Here is an 18,818-nt window from a genome sequence, read left to right as displayed (position 1 = left end):
CCCAAAAAAAGCAAGAACCCATTAACTACGCTCCGCACCGCTACGGGCGCTTTTCTTCCACCGCCTCTCCGGATTCGAGACACGGAGTACGCTCAGGACTAGTGCACTTAACAGCAGAGCTTTTGATCACGTGATCTCATTAGGGCTAAAGACAGAAAGACGTGGCACTGTTGGCGACGCTCGAGTGTCCGTGATGAAAATCCAGAGCGATGCCCGGGACCAGACAACCCACAGAAAGACCGACGGGAGCTTCCCCGCTCAGGCAAAAGGCCAATTCAATCCAATAGAAACACCTTCCCAGATCAGTATCACACTAATAAAGTGCTTCTGTCCTTCACTTGAGCGACCTTCTCCATTTTACCCACCGACTGACGCTGTTGTGAAAGGGCTGCCTGGTATGAACTCTGCTGGAATGGCCGAAGCCGGATCTTCGATCGGATGGCGGCCTGTTAAATCAAAGCCTCCAAACGTGGGAAGCGGGAGGACCGAAAAGCAACTGCTGTCCTGTTTGCAGGCTGTAGCCTAGTAGCCTAGTGGTTGAGGTAGATGACAGGGACCTGCAAGGTCGGTGGTTCAATCCCCGGTGTAGCTATGATAATATCCGCAGAGGTGTTGGGCCCTGGAGCAAGGCCCTTAACCCCACATTGTTTCGGAGGGGGGGGGGGGGGGGGGGACTGTAAGTCTAATCAACTGTAAATCGCCTCGGTTAAAAGAGTCCGCTAAATGACATGAAATTTTATTTAATTGTAATTTATTTGGGAAAGAGTAGGAAAATGACGTTCCCTCCTGTGCCAGAGGGGGAGGGGAGGAAAACTCTACTCCCGCTTCAGGTTGAATGGCTCCCGCCGTCTCGTGACAGGAAGTGCACACGCTGGCAACTCAGCTGACTTTAAGCGGAACTAAACGCGGACTTCGGGCAGGAAGACCCTGAGCCAGACTCCCCTCACAATGACATCCTCCTTAGCAAAGGGTGTAGGTGTGCTACACATACACATCTTCAGCTTCAAGTGACAGATAAGGATTACGAACAAAAAAAGTGCTGGGTTCTCTCCGACGGGAAGATAAAGTCTGCTTGCCTGCATAAGTCCTAAAAACCGTAAATGAAAGTGTAGAACACCAACAAAGACCGGTTTGCAGATTTCAGGGCCATTCATATGCCAATGAACGGTCTTGGTTTTGTTGGAATTCTCTAGGCAGCTTAGTTACACAAGTCTAGCCACTGCAACAGAAAAGGAGGCCGTGAATAGATGCACTACTGGAACCCCTGGTCCACTGAATGCAAGCAGCACCCCGACACGGACTCGCCTGGAAATTGAAAGTTCCAGAAGATTCTATTGACTTTCAGACAACAGAACTTATATGCAGGAATGTATTTACAGAATTTTACTTTTAACACAGTAATGTCTGAATAAATTTGATCACCGTTTAAAAAAATGAGTTATTTGTAATACATGGTATTGCTCTGCAGTCTTATTAAATTTTTACACATTTTCATTTATTCATAGGAAAACTACTGACTGTGCAACTCACTTGCATTTCCTCAGCTAAATCATCTTTTTGTTTCAGTTTGTCAAGGGCTTGAATAAATTTGGAGGCCACAGTATTTGGTTAATATTCTTTGTGTGAATAAAACACGATATTGCTATGGAAACACAAGGTATGGTTTTGTTCAAAGCCCTAATGTAATCATAAAGGCAGCCCGGTGACATGTTTGATGGTGCAGGCTAGAGGAGCAATAATGAAAATTTGTCTCTTGCCGAAACCCTAATTTAGAAAGACTGAAACCGACTGTCACTCAATAAGACAAGCTTACGTTTTTCTATTGAATTAGTCGCTACTACCTGCGGGTTCATAAAGCAGCTTTATTTACTGTAGCAAACTCCTGAAAGTATGCACACATGCATACATACGTATACACGGACCCACAGACACACAGACCCCCAGACACACAGACCCCCAGACACACAGACACACACACATTCCTGAAGTAGTCAGGTCTCTGGGAGGTCATGCTGCTGGAGAAATAAAACAAAACAAAAAAACTCAAACAAATGAAACAGAAAAACTGAATTATGAAAACATTTCTTCCAGCACATTATCAATGATCACAGCCATGCGAATCCTAGTCTGATTCATCCTGAAAGCCATCCAGAAAGTTGTATAACTCAGATATTAAAGGAAGAAATATTAGAACAGAATACACTTTGAAACATTTCAATTGTCTATGATGCATACTGAAAACCAATAGCACCCCTAAAAAAAAAAAAAAAATCAATATTCAATTTTTGCTCAACACAAGAGAAGAGGAAAAATGAACTTCCATCCCAAGTGACGAAGCCCTGCACGCTGACAGAATGATTTGTTGAGTTAATATCCTCAGCCCTTCACCATTCCCAACAGGGATACACACACACCCAACATCTACGGTGTCCACCAACAGCCAAAAGACGTGTGGAAAACCAGAGCTCTGCAGTGTTTTTCCTCACATGCTCAGTTATCATTTTTTAGCACAGCCCAACCCAAAAGTCCCCTGCTCTCAGAATAACAGTTGACGAGCAACCTCGGCCCTCGCCCACCTTTAACTCATCGTCAAGCGGCTCGGTCTCCATTAGCGCCCTGGCACCCGACCCAGACTTCCCAGGTTTCATCCCCTACACGCCGGACACAGGTGTCACCTACCTGCCCCCTTTGGTTGTCCGCATTTTTTTAAAAAGCAGGGTTATTCCGCTAGGCTATCTGCGACTGGGGAAGCCCTCCCGGCCTGAGCGGTGCAGAAACTCGAGGTCTCGCACTGTTGCATAATGAAAAGCATTTACATATTGAACCCTGGCCAAGACTGGATTAACGCCATTTGTTATGACTTATCGGAGTCATTTGTAGATATGAGGAAGGCATTCCCTCACCCCAGACTTTAGAGGGATAGCGGGCGAGGGAGGGAGAGAGAGAGAGGCCTTTGTTAAGCGAGAGATACAATTGACCTTCGCTGAATGGGTCTACACACAGCGTGTATAAACATACACACGCATACAAACGCGCGCGCACACACACACACACACACGGACAATTGCTTTAAACTCGCACACATCAAAAGGCCACCGGGCTGGCTCCTGGATCAGGGCCAGCTCTCGGATTTGCAGATAATAACACGTCTGAGCGTGAAAGCCCGGCACTGCAGTGGGATGTGACCGTCAGCGTTCGAAATTACAGTGCCATCAGGAGCTTTCCGCAGGCCCGGCGCGGAGCCGAAAGCACGGGAGGGGATGCGAGGGTGTCGACTGACGCGGAGCAGAGGGCCGACGGGACACGGGGGGCCGCGGTGTAAACGCAGCCAGGGCGCCGTCATCTCTGACAAGCCCCCCCGCCCCACGCCCCCGGCAACACGGGGGGAGGGAGAGGAGGCCTGGCTCTCCGCACGGCTAGTTTCACCAGAAACAGTCTGGGAAATAAAGCCACACTGCAGAAGGATTAAAGTTCTAAGACAAAAGACACTGGGCCGTAAAGAACTGAGTCAGAGAACGAGGAACCTTTAAAACAGACAGTATAGCTTCACATTTCTGCACCTAGGGTTGTTCTTCAGGAGAAATTTAAACGACTGACATGTTATGTAAATGCATATTTGATAGATATGCTGAAGTTGCCCCTGGGAAAATAAATAATAAAAGCTATTCTTTTCGATATAGCATAGATGTGTTTACAAGTACACAATTCTGGAGTAGGCTGATAAATATGCAGAAAAAGTGCTGTAAACTAAAAAATAATACAGTTATTGACATAAGCTTTATTTACCAATATGCGTAAAGTAGTGCACTTTATTAAAGATTCAATAACTTGCCAACCTGTGCTTTTTTGAAAAAGAAACCCCCAGAAAAACATTGAAACATGAGTAAATGTACTAAAATAAAAATATATTGCTTTCCCATATGTTTGAACATAAAATATAGATCATTATCCATGTTGTTTATTACATGCAGCCTTTTTACTTCCATTTTTATTACGGGTGCCAATAATTCTGGAGCCCACTGTATAGAAAGTGTCAACACACTCACACGCATATGCACACATGCGGTTTACATCAACGTAAAACATTGACCATTTTTCATAGAGATACACTGTTAAGCACCTTTAAGGGGGGGAAAAAAGGGGGGAATAAATAAATAAATACTTTTTTGGTCAAGCTTCAAACCGTAAAACAACATCCTCAAGATGAAACGAGATCCATTTTCCAGGGCAGGTAGCGGCTTTATCTCCGTCGATAATGCTCTTAGCGCAGCGCACGCCTTCGAGTCGGGCCTCCGTCGCTCCATTACGACGGGGCTGGCGCGGCAGACTGGGAGACAGCCCACGCCATGCCTTCTGGGGTGACAATTAAATGCTTCTTAAAGGATTTAAAACTGCGGCCGTTCAAAAAAAAAACAAAAAAAAAAAAACGCCTATTTAAAAGCGTTTCGCCGACGCCGCGCAATTTACCGGTCGGTATTCCCGAGGAAGACTCTCTGCGTGTTCGCGCATTAACGCACCGCGGTTCTGCCCATTAACCGTCTCCTGTTTACTTTTCAGCCACGAATGAGGAGAATTCGATTACACTTAAAGAAGAGAATGAAGATAAACATTCGGCCGTGTGCGTTTAACATCGTGTAAGATTTTACAGCCATTCTCCAATTAGAGAGCGGAGCTTAAGGAACCTGGGGTTACGCTCCAACGGGGAGATCCGCCGAAAGGCATGCGGCAATAACGGTTTGAATTTAACGCTTCGAAACAGTGTGTCGTGTTTCTGGTATCCGCGCGGTTCAATCCGGTTTTCTGGCATTTTTCCACATTCCTTACTCTTCGTTACAAAGGACGCGCTCAATCCAGGATTTGGTTCCGGCTTCAGCCGAGGGCTCCCATTTTTTGAAAGGATTCTCTTGAGGGCAGTCTGAAATCATACACGCCCGACACGTGCTTAAATTTTGCAGAGGTGGAATTTGTTGTACTATGCGAAGCAGCAAATTATCTTACAGTCCGAAGGAGACCAAAGAATGCACAACTTAGTGGAGCACATGCACTTGCATACCCAGAGATGGGCCCATTACACAACACAGTAGCAGCTGCAATGAGAGCCACTGAAAAGGCCACAGGTGCGTCCCAATACCTTAAACAACGTATCCTCCTTTCCTCCACTCGTCTCCTCCACAAACACTGGAGTGGAAGAAAGGAGGATACATATTTTTGAGTATTGGGACACACCCAGAATGCGCCACTTTAGCAGCCATTTTAACTGCTTCTAGAAGTAGCCTAGTTCACGGTCAGCTGTAGGCAAAAGCCTTTTTAAGTGAGCCAATCAGTGAGTAGTGGGCACACCGTGATGGCCATGCCTAGTCTCCACGTTAAGCAAGCGCAGTCCTGCGGAAGGCCAGCATTTGCGTCGTTCTCCTGATGCATTCATCGCTGGCGCACATTACTGGAGTATTCCGGAAAGGTAGCTCACCGTGTACCGTCGCATTAGAAATGTACAGGACTCGCACAACAGTAACGATGTTTTGCGCTTCCACCATTTCAGGTGCAGCGGAAATACAAAACAAGTTTGTTTTTCTCTGAGACATTAGGGCCGTATGTAGGAGGCTATAATGAAACGCAAGGGAGAAGCCTTTGACAAATTGGTGACATTAGTGCGCACGTGTGTGTGGATTCGCAGGTACGCTACACGGTCTTACATCAAAGCAACATAACGCCGGATTTATCACTGCAGTTTAGCAGTGGCAAGCTTCTGACAGCAGGCACACAGCAACACATAATGCAGGAAACAACATGAAATATTCCTGTGGAAATAAAAAGATGATGCATAAATAAGAGGCATTCATCTAGTACACATTTATAAACTATATTTGCATTTCCACATTAACATAATTGCGGGATTTTATTTGTCTCAGTATTTGACCAAATCTTAAGCGCTAGATTAGGCACTTGGCAGAATCATGAACACTCAGATACGACGTGAGCCTAATGTTTGATGTTTTCATAATGTTAAACAGTCCAAATATGGCAAACGAGCGCTTCAAAAAGGAAGACCGCTGCACACTGTCCCAATGATAAAACAACGCGAGGCCAACGCTAAAAATAATAACGCGATCAAGAAAATTTACTGCTCGTCTTTCATGCATATTGAGGCCATTACCCATCCTGTCGCCATGGCAACCGTTAGCAGTGCCCCCTCACTCGAAGACAGATGTAATTTCAGACTCCCGACAGCCAGGGGGAGTGGTGAGAATATTCTGCCCGAGCCTCGGCCAGCAGCTGATGATAAACTATAAAAATATCCTGGAAGGTTACCACATGGACTGTACCACTGAGCGCTTATCCCCCGGGGGGATTCTGCAATATGGACAGGCCTGCGCAGGCAAGGGTAATTTTACACAGACCGCTGGGGGTGTCGGAGGTTCCGCTGACAGGCGCTGCCTACTCCTCACTCAGCAGAACGGCAGGTGAGAGGGAGGGTATCGGACCGCACACTCGCACACATACACACACACACGTCGTGGTGGCCTCTCCCGACTTTTAATTAAGCCTGTGCCTTACAAGCCCGCAGGTGTGCAGTGAGTGTCGCCCCACGACTCAGCGTTTCGTCTGACGAATCGCCACTGGTGACAGAGGCAGATAAACGGGGAGCACAAGCCACCCACAGCCCAAAAGGCGAAGACCTCCTCCTCCCCAACGAGACATTTTATAAAGCACAGTAAAACGCTCAATGTTATAACACAAGTGGCAACATACACTTCAGAGGAACCCGAAGCACATCTTCAAGTACGTCTCGGTAAACGTTTTCTATCCTTTTACAATACGAATACCTGCGCCATTTTACAAAGGAGTGACCAAGGCAGCAACTTCTCCCTCAATATACACTCAGTGAGCACTTTATAAGGTATATGTCATTTTTTTAGACTCATTCAGTCTTCTGCTGCTGTAGCCTATCAAGTTAAGTGGTTTGACCACTCTTGACCACACCCATATGCTTTTATGCATTTAGGTGCCGCCACATGATTGACTGATTAAATATTTGCATTAACTGACTGGTGTACAGGTTTACCTAATAGAGCGTACATATAAGGCACTAGGACTACAGGCAATGTCTTGTAACTGCATAAGACCCACATTTCCATGTATGCGTGTGTGTGCGTGTGCGTGTGCGTGTGCCAGAGAGATGGACGTGGCGCGACGCATTACCGACACACTGCACTGTGTGTTCTGTATTAGCGCATGCCTGTGGGTGCATGCTCTGAGCAGGGAAATCCAAAGACATTACACCCGTCTCTATGCACAGTGCCGCATATTAGCAGAGGCTCTGGTAGTTAGGGGTGACAAGAAGTCAAGACTGTGAACATAACAAGTCTGCCTGGATGAAAGCATCTGAGAAGCAAATAAGGAGGAAAAATTTTTTTTTATTTTTTATCCCACATGCTCCAAATGAGAAAAAAAAAAAAAGAGGAAAATAATCTTTGCAGATCAGAATCTCCCCGCTAATACGTACAGCTGGAAATGATCCAATATCTAAAGGCCCAGGGGCACAGTGAGGAATAAAGTTACCGAATTCAAATAAATCTCCCCATCTACCCAAGGCTTTGACACTTAAGAAGCAGGCTGACACATCAATGCAATCTTAACTTTGTAAATCCTTTCATGAGCACAGTTTATAGATACCACGGTGCAGAGAGCCGGCGTCTGTGCGCCTCCCTAATCTCAGAAAGCTGAGAGCATCCAACGATGCTACAATCTAATCAAACCAAGTTACACTTTGAGCCAGAATCCAGCTCTCAAATTCCCCTGTGTGCACCTTTGCTGTTATGCTTGACTTCACAAAATATCCTCAATTACTCTTCAAGTCTACATCCTAAAAGATTTCCATCTTCCAAGGGTAAGGGGGGGTGGAAAGAAAATCTACTCTACCGATGCAAAGTGCAGCGAGAGCTCGTCTAACTTGCCCTTTTCTGCTTGTATAGGAGGCACAGCTGAAACAAAGCTGATTTAAATGTAACGGTTAAACGTGGCCATTAGCTGCGAAATGACCAGTAAAATCTGCACGGCCCGCCTAGACTGAACAGAATGCGCTGGTGCCGGGCTTCCCGATTGGTCGAGGCATGTGCTGAGCCCGCCCCTGACTGGCACTCCTCTGCACCAATGGGCTGCTGACAGCTCAGGAAGCAGAGGGGAGCAGCAGAAGGAGGGCTGCAGCAGGAGAGACTGTGCTATAGCGAGGCCCTCTCTCCATTCTGCTCAACCCTCACGCCGTACCGTCCTTTCTTCGCCTGCATTTCCTCAGCACGCGCTAAGCAAACACAATCCAAAACGTTATAGTCCTCACTTTACACACGGTCCTCCGTAATATGGAAAAAGAAGGCGGTGAAAAGCTTGGTGAGGTGCTTTTCAAGCTAAGCCTGCACTTATGTAACATGGCCGTAATGACTTTGCCGTGACGTTGCAGCAGTATAACAGTACTTACAGCAGATACTGTGAAACAGAGTCTAAGAGGAGCCCAGCAGTAATGGCTCTGCACTGAATGTACTCCAGGCATTTTACACACAGGCTCAGCTGATTTCAGCCTCAGCCCTGAGGTGCTTTATGTAATCGTTACATTTGCTTTCAGGTGGCAGCTTTCTGCCATCACAGTCAAATTTGATTAAAATGTTTATTTATATATATTTTTTCAGATATTTTTTCATCAGTATTCACAATTTGTTTAATGTTGATGAAATGTAAATGTAACATTTGGTGTTGAGAAATTACTAAATTTTTCCAGAAATACTGAATTCTACATACAGAGTGAACACATCTGCAACATCAAGTAATACTCTGAATGGTGAACGAATGAACAAAGGCAAAAAAAGGAAATAAATACTATAATAATTTTTTTTTAAATGCATATACTTTTAAGATTTGCCATCTACATGGTAGGTGTATTTATTATTTATGTATTTGTTTAATTCTAAGGGACAAAAGAAATAGACATTGCTACAGGTTAAAAGCATAAAACAGATGGACAACATACAGGGTTTCTAGCCAGAGCTGTGTCCCCGTTTAAGCTTCTAAAGAAGTGTCTCATGCACACATTTTAGTGTGTGTCATCAATACTGCAGGTAGAGGAGACGCTGTTGTGTAGCTACGAGTTTTTTTTTGTACAATTCCATGAAGAATTCCACAAATGCACATCTCTTTCTTCTTGCTTGAATTATAGTCAAATTCCAGGCTATTATGAATGGTATTTCACATGCACATATCCCATTCCCTCAGCTCTCCCCAACTGCTGTTTAAGTTCCAAATATAAAAAGGCTTTGGATGCAGTAACAGTAACTTAGGCCAGTAATAGGCAAGGGGGACTTCCACGGCGTGTAGAAACAATACGAGTGCTGTGGGCTTAGAGATGAATAGGGTTAGGGGAGTTTTCTGTGTAAATGAGTCACGTGTACCCACAAGTGTGTGAGCGCGGGTGTGTGTATGTACAGTGCAGCCCGTAAGTATTTGGACAGTTGTATGATTTCTGTTCTTTTAAATATGGATGTAAATACCCAATTTTAATGTCATATTCATTATTTAATTTCAAATCTAATGTGCTGGACTAGTATCACTGTGTGTATGTCATAGGGTGTGAAGGGACCAGCATCACTCACAGGAAGGCTGGATGGTCTTTCTTGCTGGACCAGGCCCATCTCTTCGTGGTTTGGCTTCCCAGGGGTCATGGCAGGCTGGCTTCTGTTCCCGTAGCTCTCCTGAGGAACCTCCTAGAGAGACAAGAAAATAAATCAATCGTATATTCAGCTGTATTCATCGAGAAATCAATGGCTTCTGCTTTATGGCAGAGATTGGAGGAAACCAGAAAGGAGAACAACCATGGAAACCCGACGTAGCTCATTTTGCACCGCTCATGTTTGGTAAACAGGCAATGACTCACCCATAGCAGTTACTCATTGCTGTTGGGCACGGAGCTGAACAAAACAAAATGGCTGCTTGTGGTAATTAAAATGTGAAGAGCCTGGCTGGTGGAAGGCCCTGGCAGGACACCATAGGTAAAGTGGAGAACACCGAGTGGCTTCCCTTGGACCAGGAACAAGACTACCCCCCACCGAAAAAAACCCAAAAACCTGTGGCCTGGAGTGGCCTAGCGATTGAGGTGAGCCAGTCAATTCTGGCCCCTGCTCAGACATAGCCCACAAGCTTGCACACTTGCTGGGCAAAGCCAAGTATGCGTGTCACGCTTTTAATTCTCCCACGAATGAGCCAGACAACAGTCTGGTGCACTTTGCTCGTCTGGGTATGTCACTTCACATGGTGAGAGGTCTCAGTTGGCTCACCGTGCTAGTCGAGGACGGTCAGAGTTGGCTGGGGTCAAAGGTCTGTGCCTTGGAAAAGGATATTTAATGATTTAATCAGCAAACTTGAACTGCCTGTTGTGCCTGCCTTTTGTTTTCCAACCAGCTTCAGCAACTGAATAACAAATATCTGCAAATCTTTTACAAATGGCAACCCGGACAGTGAAGTTCCATTCCATGCCAACTAGCACGCATGCCACAAAATACAATAATGAAAAAAATAAAAAGCAGACAATAACACACTTCTTATTTTTTTGCGAACGAGAAATGTCAGCCCAGGCATTAGACATTCAGTGGAACTGAAGGTAATGATGTGTCAATCCAGGCAAGGTGTTGTGATTCTTGTCCTGACAGACTGGTTCCAAGGCTCGGGCTTTGAACATGGCAGACGGCAGGTAACAGACGAAGTTCACCCGTGTACTGAAGGCGCACTAATATTAGTACTAGGGGAAGATAGGAAATATGGGACAAACTCGGTTACAGAATATTAAGAATTGTTTTCCTACTTAGCCAGCAATCCATGACATACTACAGGTGTGCGCCCGCAAGTAAAAAGCTTGAAGCAATCCTCAAGTTCATATGCAGGGCATTAATATTAACACTTGATACACCTTTGAACTGTAAAATATACGCATAGAAGCACGGTCTACTTTATTTTAAACATTTTTAGACTTCCGTTGGCATGGAGCAAGGCTAGGTTTTACCTTCATCGGTAATATTTAGCCTCTTGGATGTCTGAGACCAAATACAGGCATCATTACTCACATGCAACCAGCTCGCATAAGATGTACTGGCAGTTAATTCACAAATTCAGTGGTTCAGATTTTAATGAACCTACAGGCCAGTGACCCCCATACCCTACTGATGTTTTTAGTTTCATATGAAAGTAAATATGCTCCAGTTTAACACAGACATCCATGCTACTGCATAAAGCTGTGCGTTCTGGCAGAAGGCCTAGAATCTTAATTGTTATTAATTGTTCTGAAAGAAATAGCTTTGCATGGCATTTACAAACCGCATCCGATAGTAAACATGTACTGTACTGAAGGTATGTCTTCACAATGTCATTCTTACTTTCTTAAAATGCTGCAAAGTATATCTGCAAATACAACCCTGATTAGAACACGCCAATTCAACACCATAGACGAGGAAAGGAAGGGGGGGGGGGGTTGGTTGTCGCCCTCCTGGTGCTAAAATCAAACTCAGTCAGGCACGTGCGTTTACTCAAGCGGAATGCTCCGGAATATGTGGGTCACACGCAGGTCAGCCTCATGCCAGTGTTTACACTCAGATTATGACATCATCGGCCACTTTAGCTTTGACTGTGGGAACTGCCGCATTCCAGCTTTCACACGACGACGAAGGCTGCAATTTAGGAGGCTGCCATACGAGGCTAAAACTGAACGCGGCTAAAATTGAAAAGGGAAAAAGGCAGGGGAAAACTGTCAATTACCACCCCCCCTGCGATACTGCGAAGCTGTAAAATGACAAGTGTATTTCGGCTTTCGGTTTTGGCGCGCGCCCGCTGAGAAAGACAAAGGGAGGCGCCAATATCAAAACGCTCAGTAGGGCAGGCTCAAATGTCTCCGCTGAGAAGCGCAGCTGAAGTTATTCGATGCTTCGTGGCCCCGTCGCGTTTTAGCCAAAAACGCTTGAGCCCGTTTTCAACACCTATGATGGAGTTTCATCATAATTTTGCCAAGCCTGCTGACGAAGCTCCATCTTCGCTATCGCACGGTCTACAAATTTGGCCAGCGCCTGGTCACGCCGAAAACCTTCCCCCACGTGAGCGAATGCATTCTGCCAGGGGGTGGGGGGGGGGGTGGGGGGGACTGTCTGAGGCACGCATGGGATATGTAAATCCGAGCCCGTTTAAATAATTTTAGATTTACAAACAGAGCGGTATAATATTAAGCCGCGGTGCACTGGGGGAACGCGTGTGAGTGACGGCCGGAGATGTGGGCGCTTTTCTCCTGTTGGAGGTGGGAAAGGAACGCATTCATAAATGTATGAGCTCATGCAAACTACTCCGAGGCCTCAGCCTTGAAAAATAACTCTCTACTAGAAACCTAATCCCCAAAGCGGTCCACCCTTCCTCAAACCCTCTCCCACGTCAACCGCGATGACCGTGTCAATGCACGGGTGGTTCTCTCCGAGAGCTTTCCACGCTCTTCCAGATACATTAGTCATTCCGACACCTTTAGATGCAGATCTCCACCAAATCTCTGCCGCTAATGCCATTAATATTCATTAAAAATTAAACTTAATTGCATGTCTTTAAAAGTGCCCCGTACCCTGGCACATCCCGGGGGCCTAAAGCCAGTCGTTTCAGATTTAACTATGCAGCTCATCTGTGTCTGATGCTGGCAGTGTGCCCGAGCGTGTATGTGCGGAGCTGTGTGTGTGTGTGTGTGTGTGCGCATGTGTGTGTGTGAGAAGCGGTGCCTATGCGTGTGTGTGTGTGTGCGTCTGTGAGAAGCAGTGTCTGTGCGTATGTGTGTGTGTCTGTGAGAAGCAGTGCCGTGCGTATGTGTGTGTGTGTGTGTGTGTACGTGAGAAGTTGTGCCTGTGCCTGTATGTGTGTGTGAGTGTGTATGTGTGAGAAGCTGTATCTGCTTGTGTGTGTGTGTGTGAGAGAACCTGTGCCTGAGTGTGTGTGTGTGTGTGTGTGTGTGTGTGTGTGTGTGTGTGAGTGAGAGAGAGAGAACCTCGGCTTGTGTGTGTGTGTGTGTGTGTGTGTGTGTGTGTGTGAGTGAGAGAGAGAGAGAACCTCGGCTTGTGTGTGTGTGTGTGCGTGTGTGTGTGTGTGTGTGTGAGAGAGAGAGAGAACCTGTGCCTGAGAGTGTGTGTGCGTATGTGTGAGAGAGAGAACCTCTGCCTGTGTGTGTGCGTATGTGTGAGAGAGAGAATCAGTGGGTATGTGTCTGTGTGTGTGTCTGTGCGCGCATCTCTGTGTATGCATGTGTACGTGTGTCTCAGCAGAAGAACAGATCTACTGCAAAACCCCAGGTCACACAAGAACAGTTTGTTTGCATTTGGGAACTACTAAACAGTAACCAGTGCCACTTTACAAGCAAGCAAATTTATGTGAACTATAATAATAAAAATACAAAATAATAAAATAAATTAAAAAAAACCTTCCTGCTTCTCCAATGGCGGCTTCATTACTGAAGCAATTTCAAACAACGCAGAGCCATGTGAAGCTGGAGCACTGTTGCCAAGGCAACAATGCAGCTCATTCTAATTTGATAATGTTTGCAAATGAACACAGATTATAAGAGCTGGCGGACTCAGTCTGGCGGAGGGTTGCCACTAGGTTCAGAAAAAGTAGTACAATGTGACAATTCCTGTGGTCTTCTATTCAAGTTTCTCTAGTGAGACTTTTGTTAAGAACAACAGGCTTTCAGAAGCACATCTTTTGTGATATCTCTCTGTTGGTATGGAGCATAGTGGCTCATATAAGGGGTAAAAGACTTTGTGGAGCACCTGCTGAGAAACTCCAGTACTTTTAGCATGCGCAGATTGGAAAGTGGGTACCATTACGGCTCTTCAGAGGCTGGATAACATTTACAAGACTTGTATCATCACTGTGCAAGGCACGTCCATCAAAGAGTGCCAAGAATATTAGGCACTATATATTGGGGATCTCCCAAAAACCATTTATTTTACATACACAAGACACGGTAAAAATCTTTAACCCATTTAAGTGTTCTCAACTGACTATTCTAATGCTGATGTAACAATAACAACTGACATGCAAAGGTTAGCTAACAGCAAACAAAAATGACTGCTAATGGGAAAAAGCCAAGAGTTAAATAGTTGATAATTATTTGCCTATAATACACTTTCATCAATGTAATATTTGTCCTTACCTTTAAAAATAAATCACAGATAACCAAGTCAAATCTATTTGTATAAAAAAGGTGTTGGTGGCGAATCGTTCAACAATAACAGTTTGCTGCAAACACTGTTCACCAGGAACATTCTAGAACACTGACTATTGACAGAAAAAGTATTCTGAAGAAAAAAAAACCAAAAAAAAAAAACCTTCTCTTCAAATGGTTAATTGCCGGAAAGCCACTGAATTAAAAGTAACCACGAAAACAACAGTACCCCGGAGGGCAAAGAAACTGGATTTGGAATGACGGAAATTCAAACGATCTTTCCCCTTTATTACATCATGCGGTCCAAAAGGCCGTTCCAATCAGAGGAGAGCACATTTCCAGTGACCGGGTAAACCTCCAGCCAATGAAATCCGGGATGACATTTAAAAGGTCAGTTCAATCAAAAGCAGCTCCTGCAAATTACAGAGCCGAAACCTTTCGCACGGACAGGTCTCCTGGTCAGCTATCTCTCCACACTATGTATGTCCCCCCCCCCCCCCATTTCCTACCGCCCCATCCCTCCCATCCTGCATGTCATAATTATGCAGCTAATTAACAGTCCTTCACTGATATTCAAATTGGGACCAATTAATGATGGTGAACTTCGAGTGGCCCTACCCCCCTGCACATACAACCGAGAAAAGAATGTACTCTTGCTCTCCTGGTGGAAGGACAGAATTCTGAAGACAGCTATCCCAGTGGGGGAAATCTGGGATTTTTATTTTTTTTGCTGTTGTTCGTAGGACATTCAATTTCACAGCTATTGACCAGTAAAGACACTTTAATCCAGTTAGCTTACAACCACAAAAGACCTACAGTAAATGAAACCAAACACCTTAGGCCCAGCTTAGGCATAACATCTGCGAGACCAAAAAAAAAAAAAAAAAAATAACAAAAAAAACAATCCCACCCAACTAAGACAAAACTCATTATGAACGTTTTGTTTCGGGGGAAAAGGAACTAATAGTTATGACTGCGTGTTATCTTACCATAAAATCAGACCGGTGGTATAGTGCTTTTGCATGGAAAGCCCCTCTCCTGCTAAGCTGCGGTGATATTTTTCAGGAGGTTGTAAAAAGCTCAGTGTATGCTGATAGACCAGATACAGAAGCAAACTTGGGCTATAGAAGAAACGGGAAATGAGAACACAGGAAGCAACAGAGAACAGCCAGAGCACCAGTGTCACTCAGACCAGAGTGCGCACCTGATGGTTTCCAGCAATGGTGGTCCAAGCCAAGAACATTCCAGGCTCTACAGCAGTGCAGAGGTAGCCATTTTTAGGAAAGTGGAGTGACTCCCTTTTAACTAAAATATTGCGCTAAAATGGCGTCCCTCACAGTCGATCCTCCACTTGCTCAATATAGAAAGGACTGCTCAATGAAGCAAGACGGGAAGCCATTTTAGGATATCCTGTATTTTTACTGTGGAAAGAAATCTTCACACAAAAAAATTCAGTGCATGGCATTACCACTATCGTGGATTTCTTCGGTTCAGAGCTTTTGGGATGAATTGACAGCTTTTCAAAAATATATATATCTTTGAAGGCAAGAGAAACCTTCTAAAATTATAATTTTCTGTTGCCCCCTCTAAGGACTGGTGTTATATTTTCCCTTTAAGCACTACATGTCATTCCTCCACCCTTCATCCTGTCAGAAACAATCCACAGATCAGGTCAACTTGGATAATTAAAATAATTACATACCGCTGCTTAATCACATGTTTTGCTTAATTATTGAAACAGTACAGGTCTCTCGCTTTAGACTGACTGATGACAGATACTCAACAGAGCTGTGACCTGCAAAAGAACAGGACCAAGAAAAAGAAAAAAAAGAAAACTCCAAGCACCCAGAGATATCACCTCACTCCTTAAGGACAGGGTTGATAAACAGCCTGTGAAACCACACTCCTTAGGGAGAGGGTTGATAAACTGAGGAAACCTCATTAATTGAGTGGTATGAGATACCAAAAACCTCATATATATCTGTCAGGAAGAACAGTAGCCTGTTAAGACAGGGCTGAGCCGGGATGCCCCCTTGGAATAGTCCTTAATCGGGTCAAACTGTACCTCTGACTTGGGTCGAACGGAGGAGAAAATAAACAGGGCTCGCTTCCTCATCGCTTCTCAGGTAAGGCTCATCTTCTGCCAAAAGCAATTTCACCTCTGGAGGAAATTCAGCCCCTGGAAATATGCTTGATTCAAGGCCTAAAACGGCCTTCCCTCAGTAATGTGACCCATCACTTCAGCTCTGATGACAGGGAAGAGCTTGGCAGAGTCCTCGGCTTGGCCCAAAGCTGTATTCGTGTTCTCAGAGAATTCCCCCAAGTGAACGTTTGGCAACGAGACAAGATTTTTCTTCGTTCCGGCAACACATAATGGGAGTGGTTCCTTTCATGCGAACACCTCATCTCAGACGCCATCTATCCACAATGTCACAGATGCTCCTTTTTTAAAATCCCATCAGGGACAAATTTAAGTGAACGTTCAACACACATATAACGCAACAGAATTAAAGGAGAAGATATGACAATGATGTTTTGAATTCGGCATTTTAGTTTCAAGTGGTTTTGAAAGTGAAATATGGAAGCCCCAAATCCGTTTCTACTAGGCAAGCATTTGCCACACATACTCTGAACGTTATATTAAAACTGTTAGGATGAAAAACTGTGAGATTTAGAGCTCTGTGAGGCTTATAACAAATTTAGGCACATTTTCCCACCTTCAGCCAGATGCTAAATCTGTCCAGACGTCTCCAACCAAAGCCAGCAAATTCACACAAGAAAGGCACGCAAACCACATGCTGCCAATTGTCCTGGTTTGCTGGCAGATGCCAGGTTAGTGCACTTAACCGAAACTAAAAGGACAACTGGAGATGATACTCGTCATGCAAGAACAGCGACCCTTGTTATTCACTAAAATGTTTAGCAGATAGCAGTAGCTATATTGTGCACTTTGATGATTACAAAGACCGGCGTCTTAAGTGCAGAATTGGAATTGATATCAATTTTAGCAGGTCAAGAGTTGAATACTAACAAGAGATTTGACAGACTGGTGGCAGACAATAAAAATACTTAAACGGAAAGTTTAAGCAATGGCAGCATAAAATAAATGAATTTAACATATATATCTTAAATTGTAGTAGGCTTTCTACGTTTTTTTAATGCAATTTGCACAAGAGGGCATTGAAGAAACACAATGAAATTATTAAATATGTCCGTTCTTTAGTTTTGAAGAAGTAAGCGTTTAAAATGTATCGTCTTATTTTCGTCCTATGTTACTCCTTTAATAACCTGTTGAAGACAAAAACAATGATTAAAAATGTCTTGATACAGAGTTAAATATGCACGCGTGCTTGCTTTACCTTCTCATTCATTACACAAAGAGAATGCCATTCATTAATGTTCAGGCATGACATTCTTCCAGAAGGAAATGCAGATTTCTTGGCAGTGAGAGCGTTTCCTTGACTGTTAATATGCTTAATTAGGAAATCGAGGGAGATTCAACAACATATTACATTTAAATGAAAATAAATCATGTAATTAAGTAAGGGTCAATCTGTATTGCAATATTTTATATTTTATATTTAAAAACATAAAAATACAGTTGCCTTATAGATTCTTCATATAAAATATATATATATATATGAAAAAACATTTTGCAGAAAATGGTTCTCTTTTCTTCTCCTACGTTTCAGTTTAATTTCGTCAGCCGTGCCAGTTCCATCCCTTGATAAGCAATACATCCCTGAGCTCGCCTGTACTCCTTCTGCAGTATTAAAATCAGGCCAACACAAGGTTCTGCATTACCTTTTTAACAAGCAGGAACTATTTGTGTCAACTCAGATCCACCAGCTATCAAGTGCTGGCCTGGTCATTGGGCCAATGCATTGTCCTCCAACTGTGTGGTGATTTGTACAGCCCACAGCTGTTGGGAAGAAGTGAACGAGTAAAAGGTTGCAAAAGATATATACAAAGTAATGCAGTTCTGACAGCTGTTCAGTCTTGTCCTCTAATGAAATAACTGTGCAATAGCTGTAAATACCTGTAACTAAGCACAGCATTTTTTACAAGATGGGGGGTACTGAAGCCATACCTCTAAATTGCACCACAACAAGTATATCTCGGTAAAACAAAAAAAAAAGATAAAGCCAATTTTCTTCCTCACTAGCAAAGTAAAAGCTTGAGAAATCTATTCATGTTTCTCCTTCCATTTAGGAATCTACTTCCAATGTCTCGCTATTGAAATTCATGGGCCATATTACAGTCAGTGCATTATGAAGGAAAATACCGGAACCTTGTCAGCCAAGCCAAGCTTGTTTGCAGTATGCCTTGATTCTGCAGTTATGTCAGGAAAGGGGTAACAGGACAGACCTTGTTAAAGGACCTAGACGCATTAACAGCTGAACACACCAGGTGGGGGTCATCATTACAGTCTATGTTACATGACCAGTGCCCGACCGCCCGACCGCCCGCCCAAAAAAAAGTCAGCCGTCACGGTGCTGAAGGTAAGAAAGAGCCGGGGTCTAGTTCCCTTTCACAGTCCTGTAAAGGCGATGACACCAACACAACACATAAAGCAAGGACCCCCTCCCCCCTCCCC

At 44.3% G+C, this 18,818-nt stretch overlaps 1 protein-coding gene across 1 annotated transcript in view; it reads right to left on the bottom strand.

The window, feature by feature from the left end:
- The window catches only part of arid1b (AT-rich interactive domain 1B), a 118,808-nt gene that overhangs the window by 69,877 nt on the left and 30,113 nt on the right, over nt 1–18,818 (bottom strand). Inside the window, exon 4 of the mRNA XM_061242354.1 lies at nt 9,639–9,749. Coding sequence (XP_061098338.1) covers nt 9,639–9,749 — 111 coding nt within the window. The remainder of the gene's footprint in view (nt 1–9,638; nt 9,750–18,818) is intronic.

This window comes from Conger conger, chromosome 5 (genome assembly GCF_963514075.1).
Source record: "Conger conger chromosome 5, fConCon1.1, whole genome shotgun sequence".
In the NCBI taxonomy this organism is placed as follows: Eukaryota; Metazoa; Chordata; class Actinopteri; order Anguilliformes; family Congridae; genus Conger; species Conger conger.
Note: the sequence above shows the minus strand (reverse complement) of the source record. Positions and strands in the feature narration are given on the sequence as shown.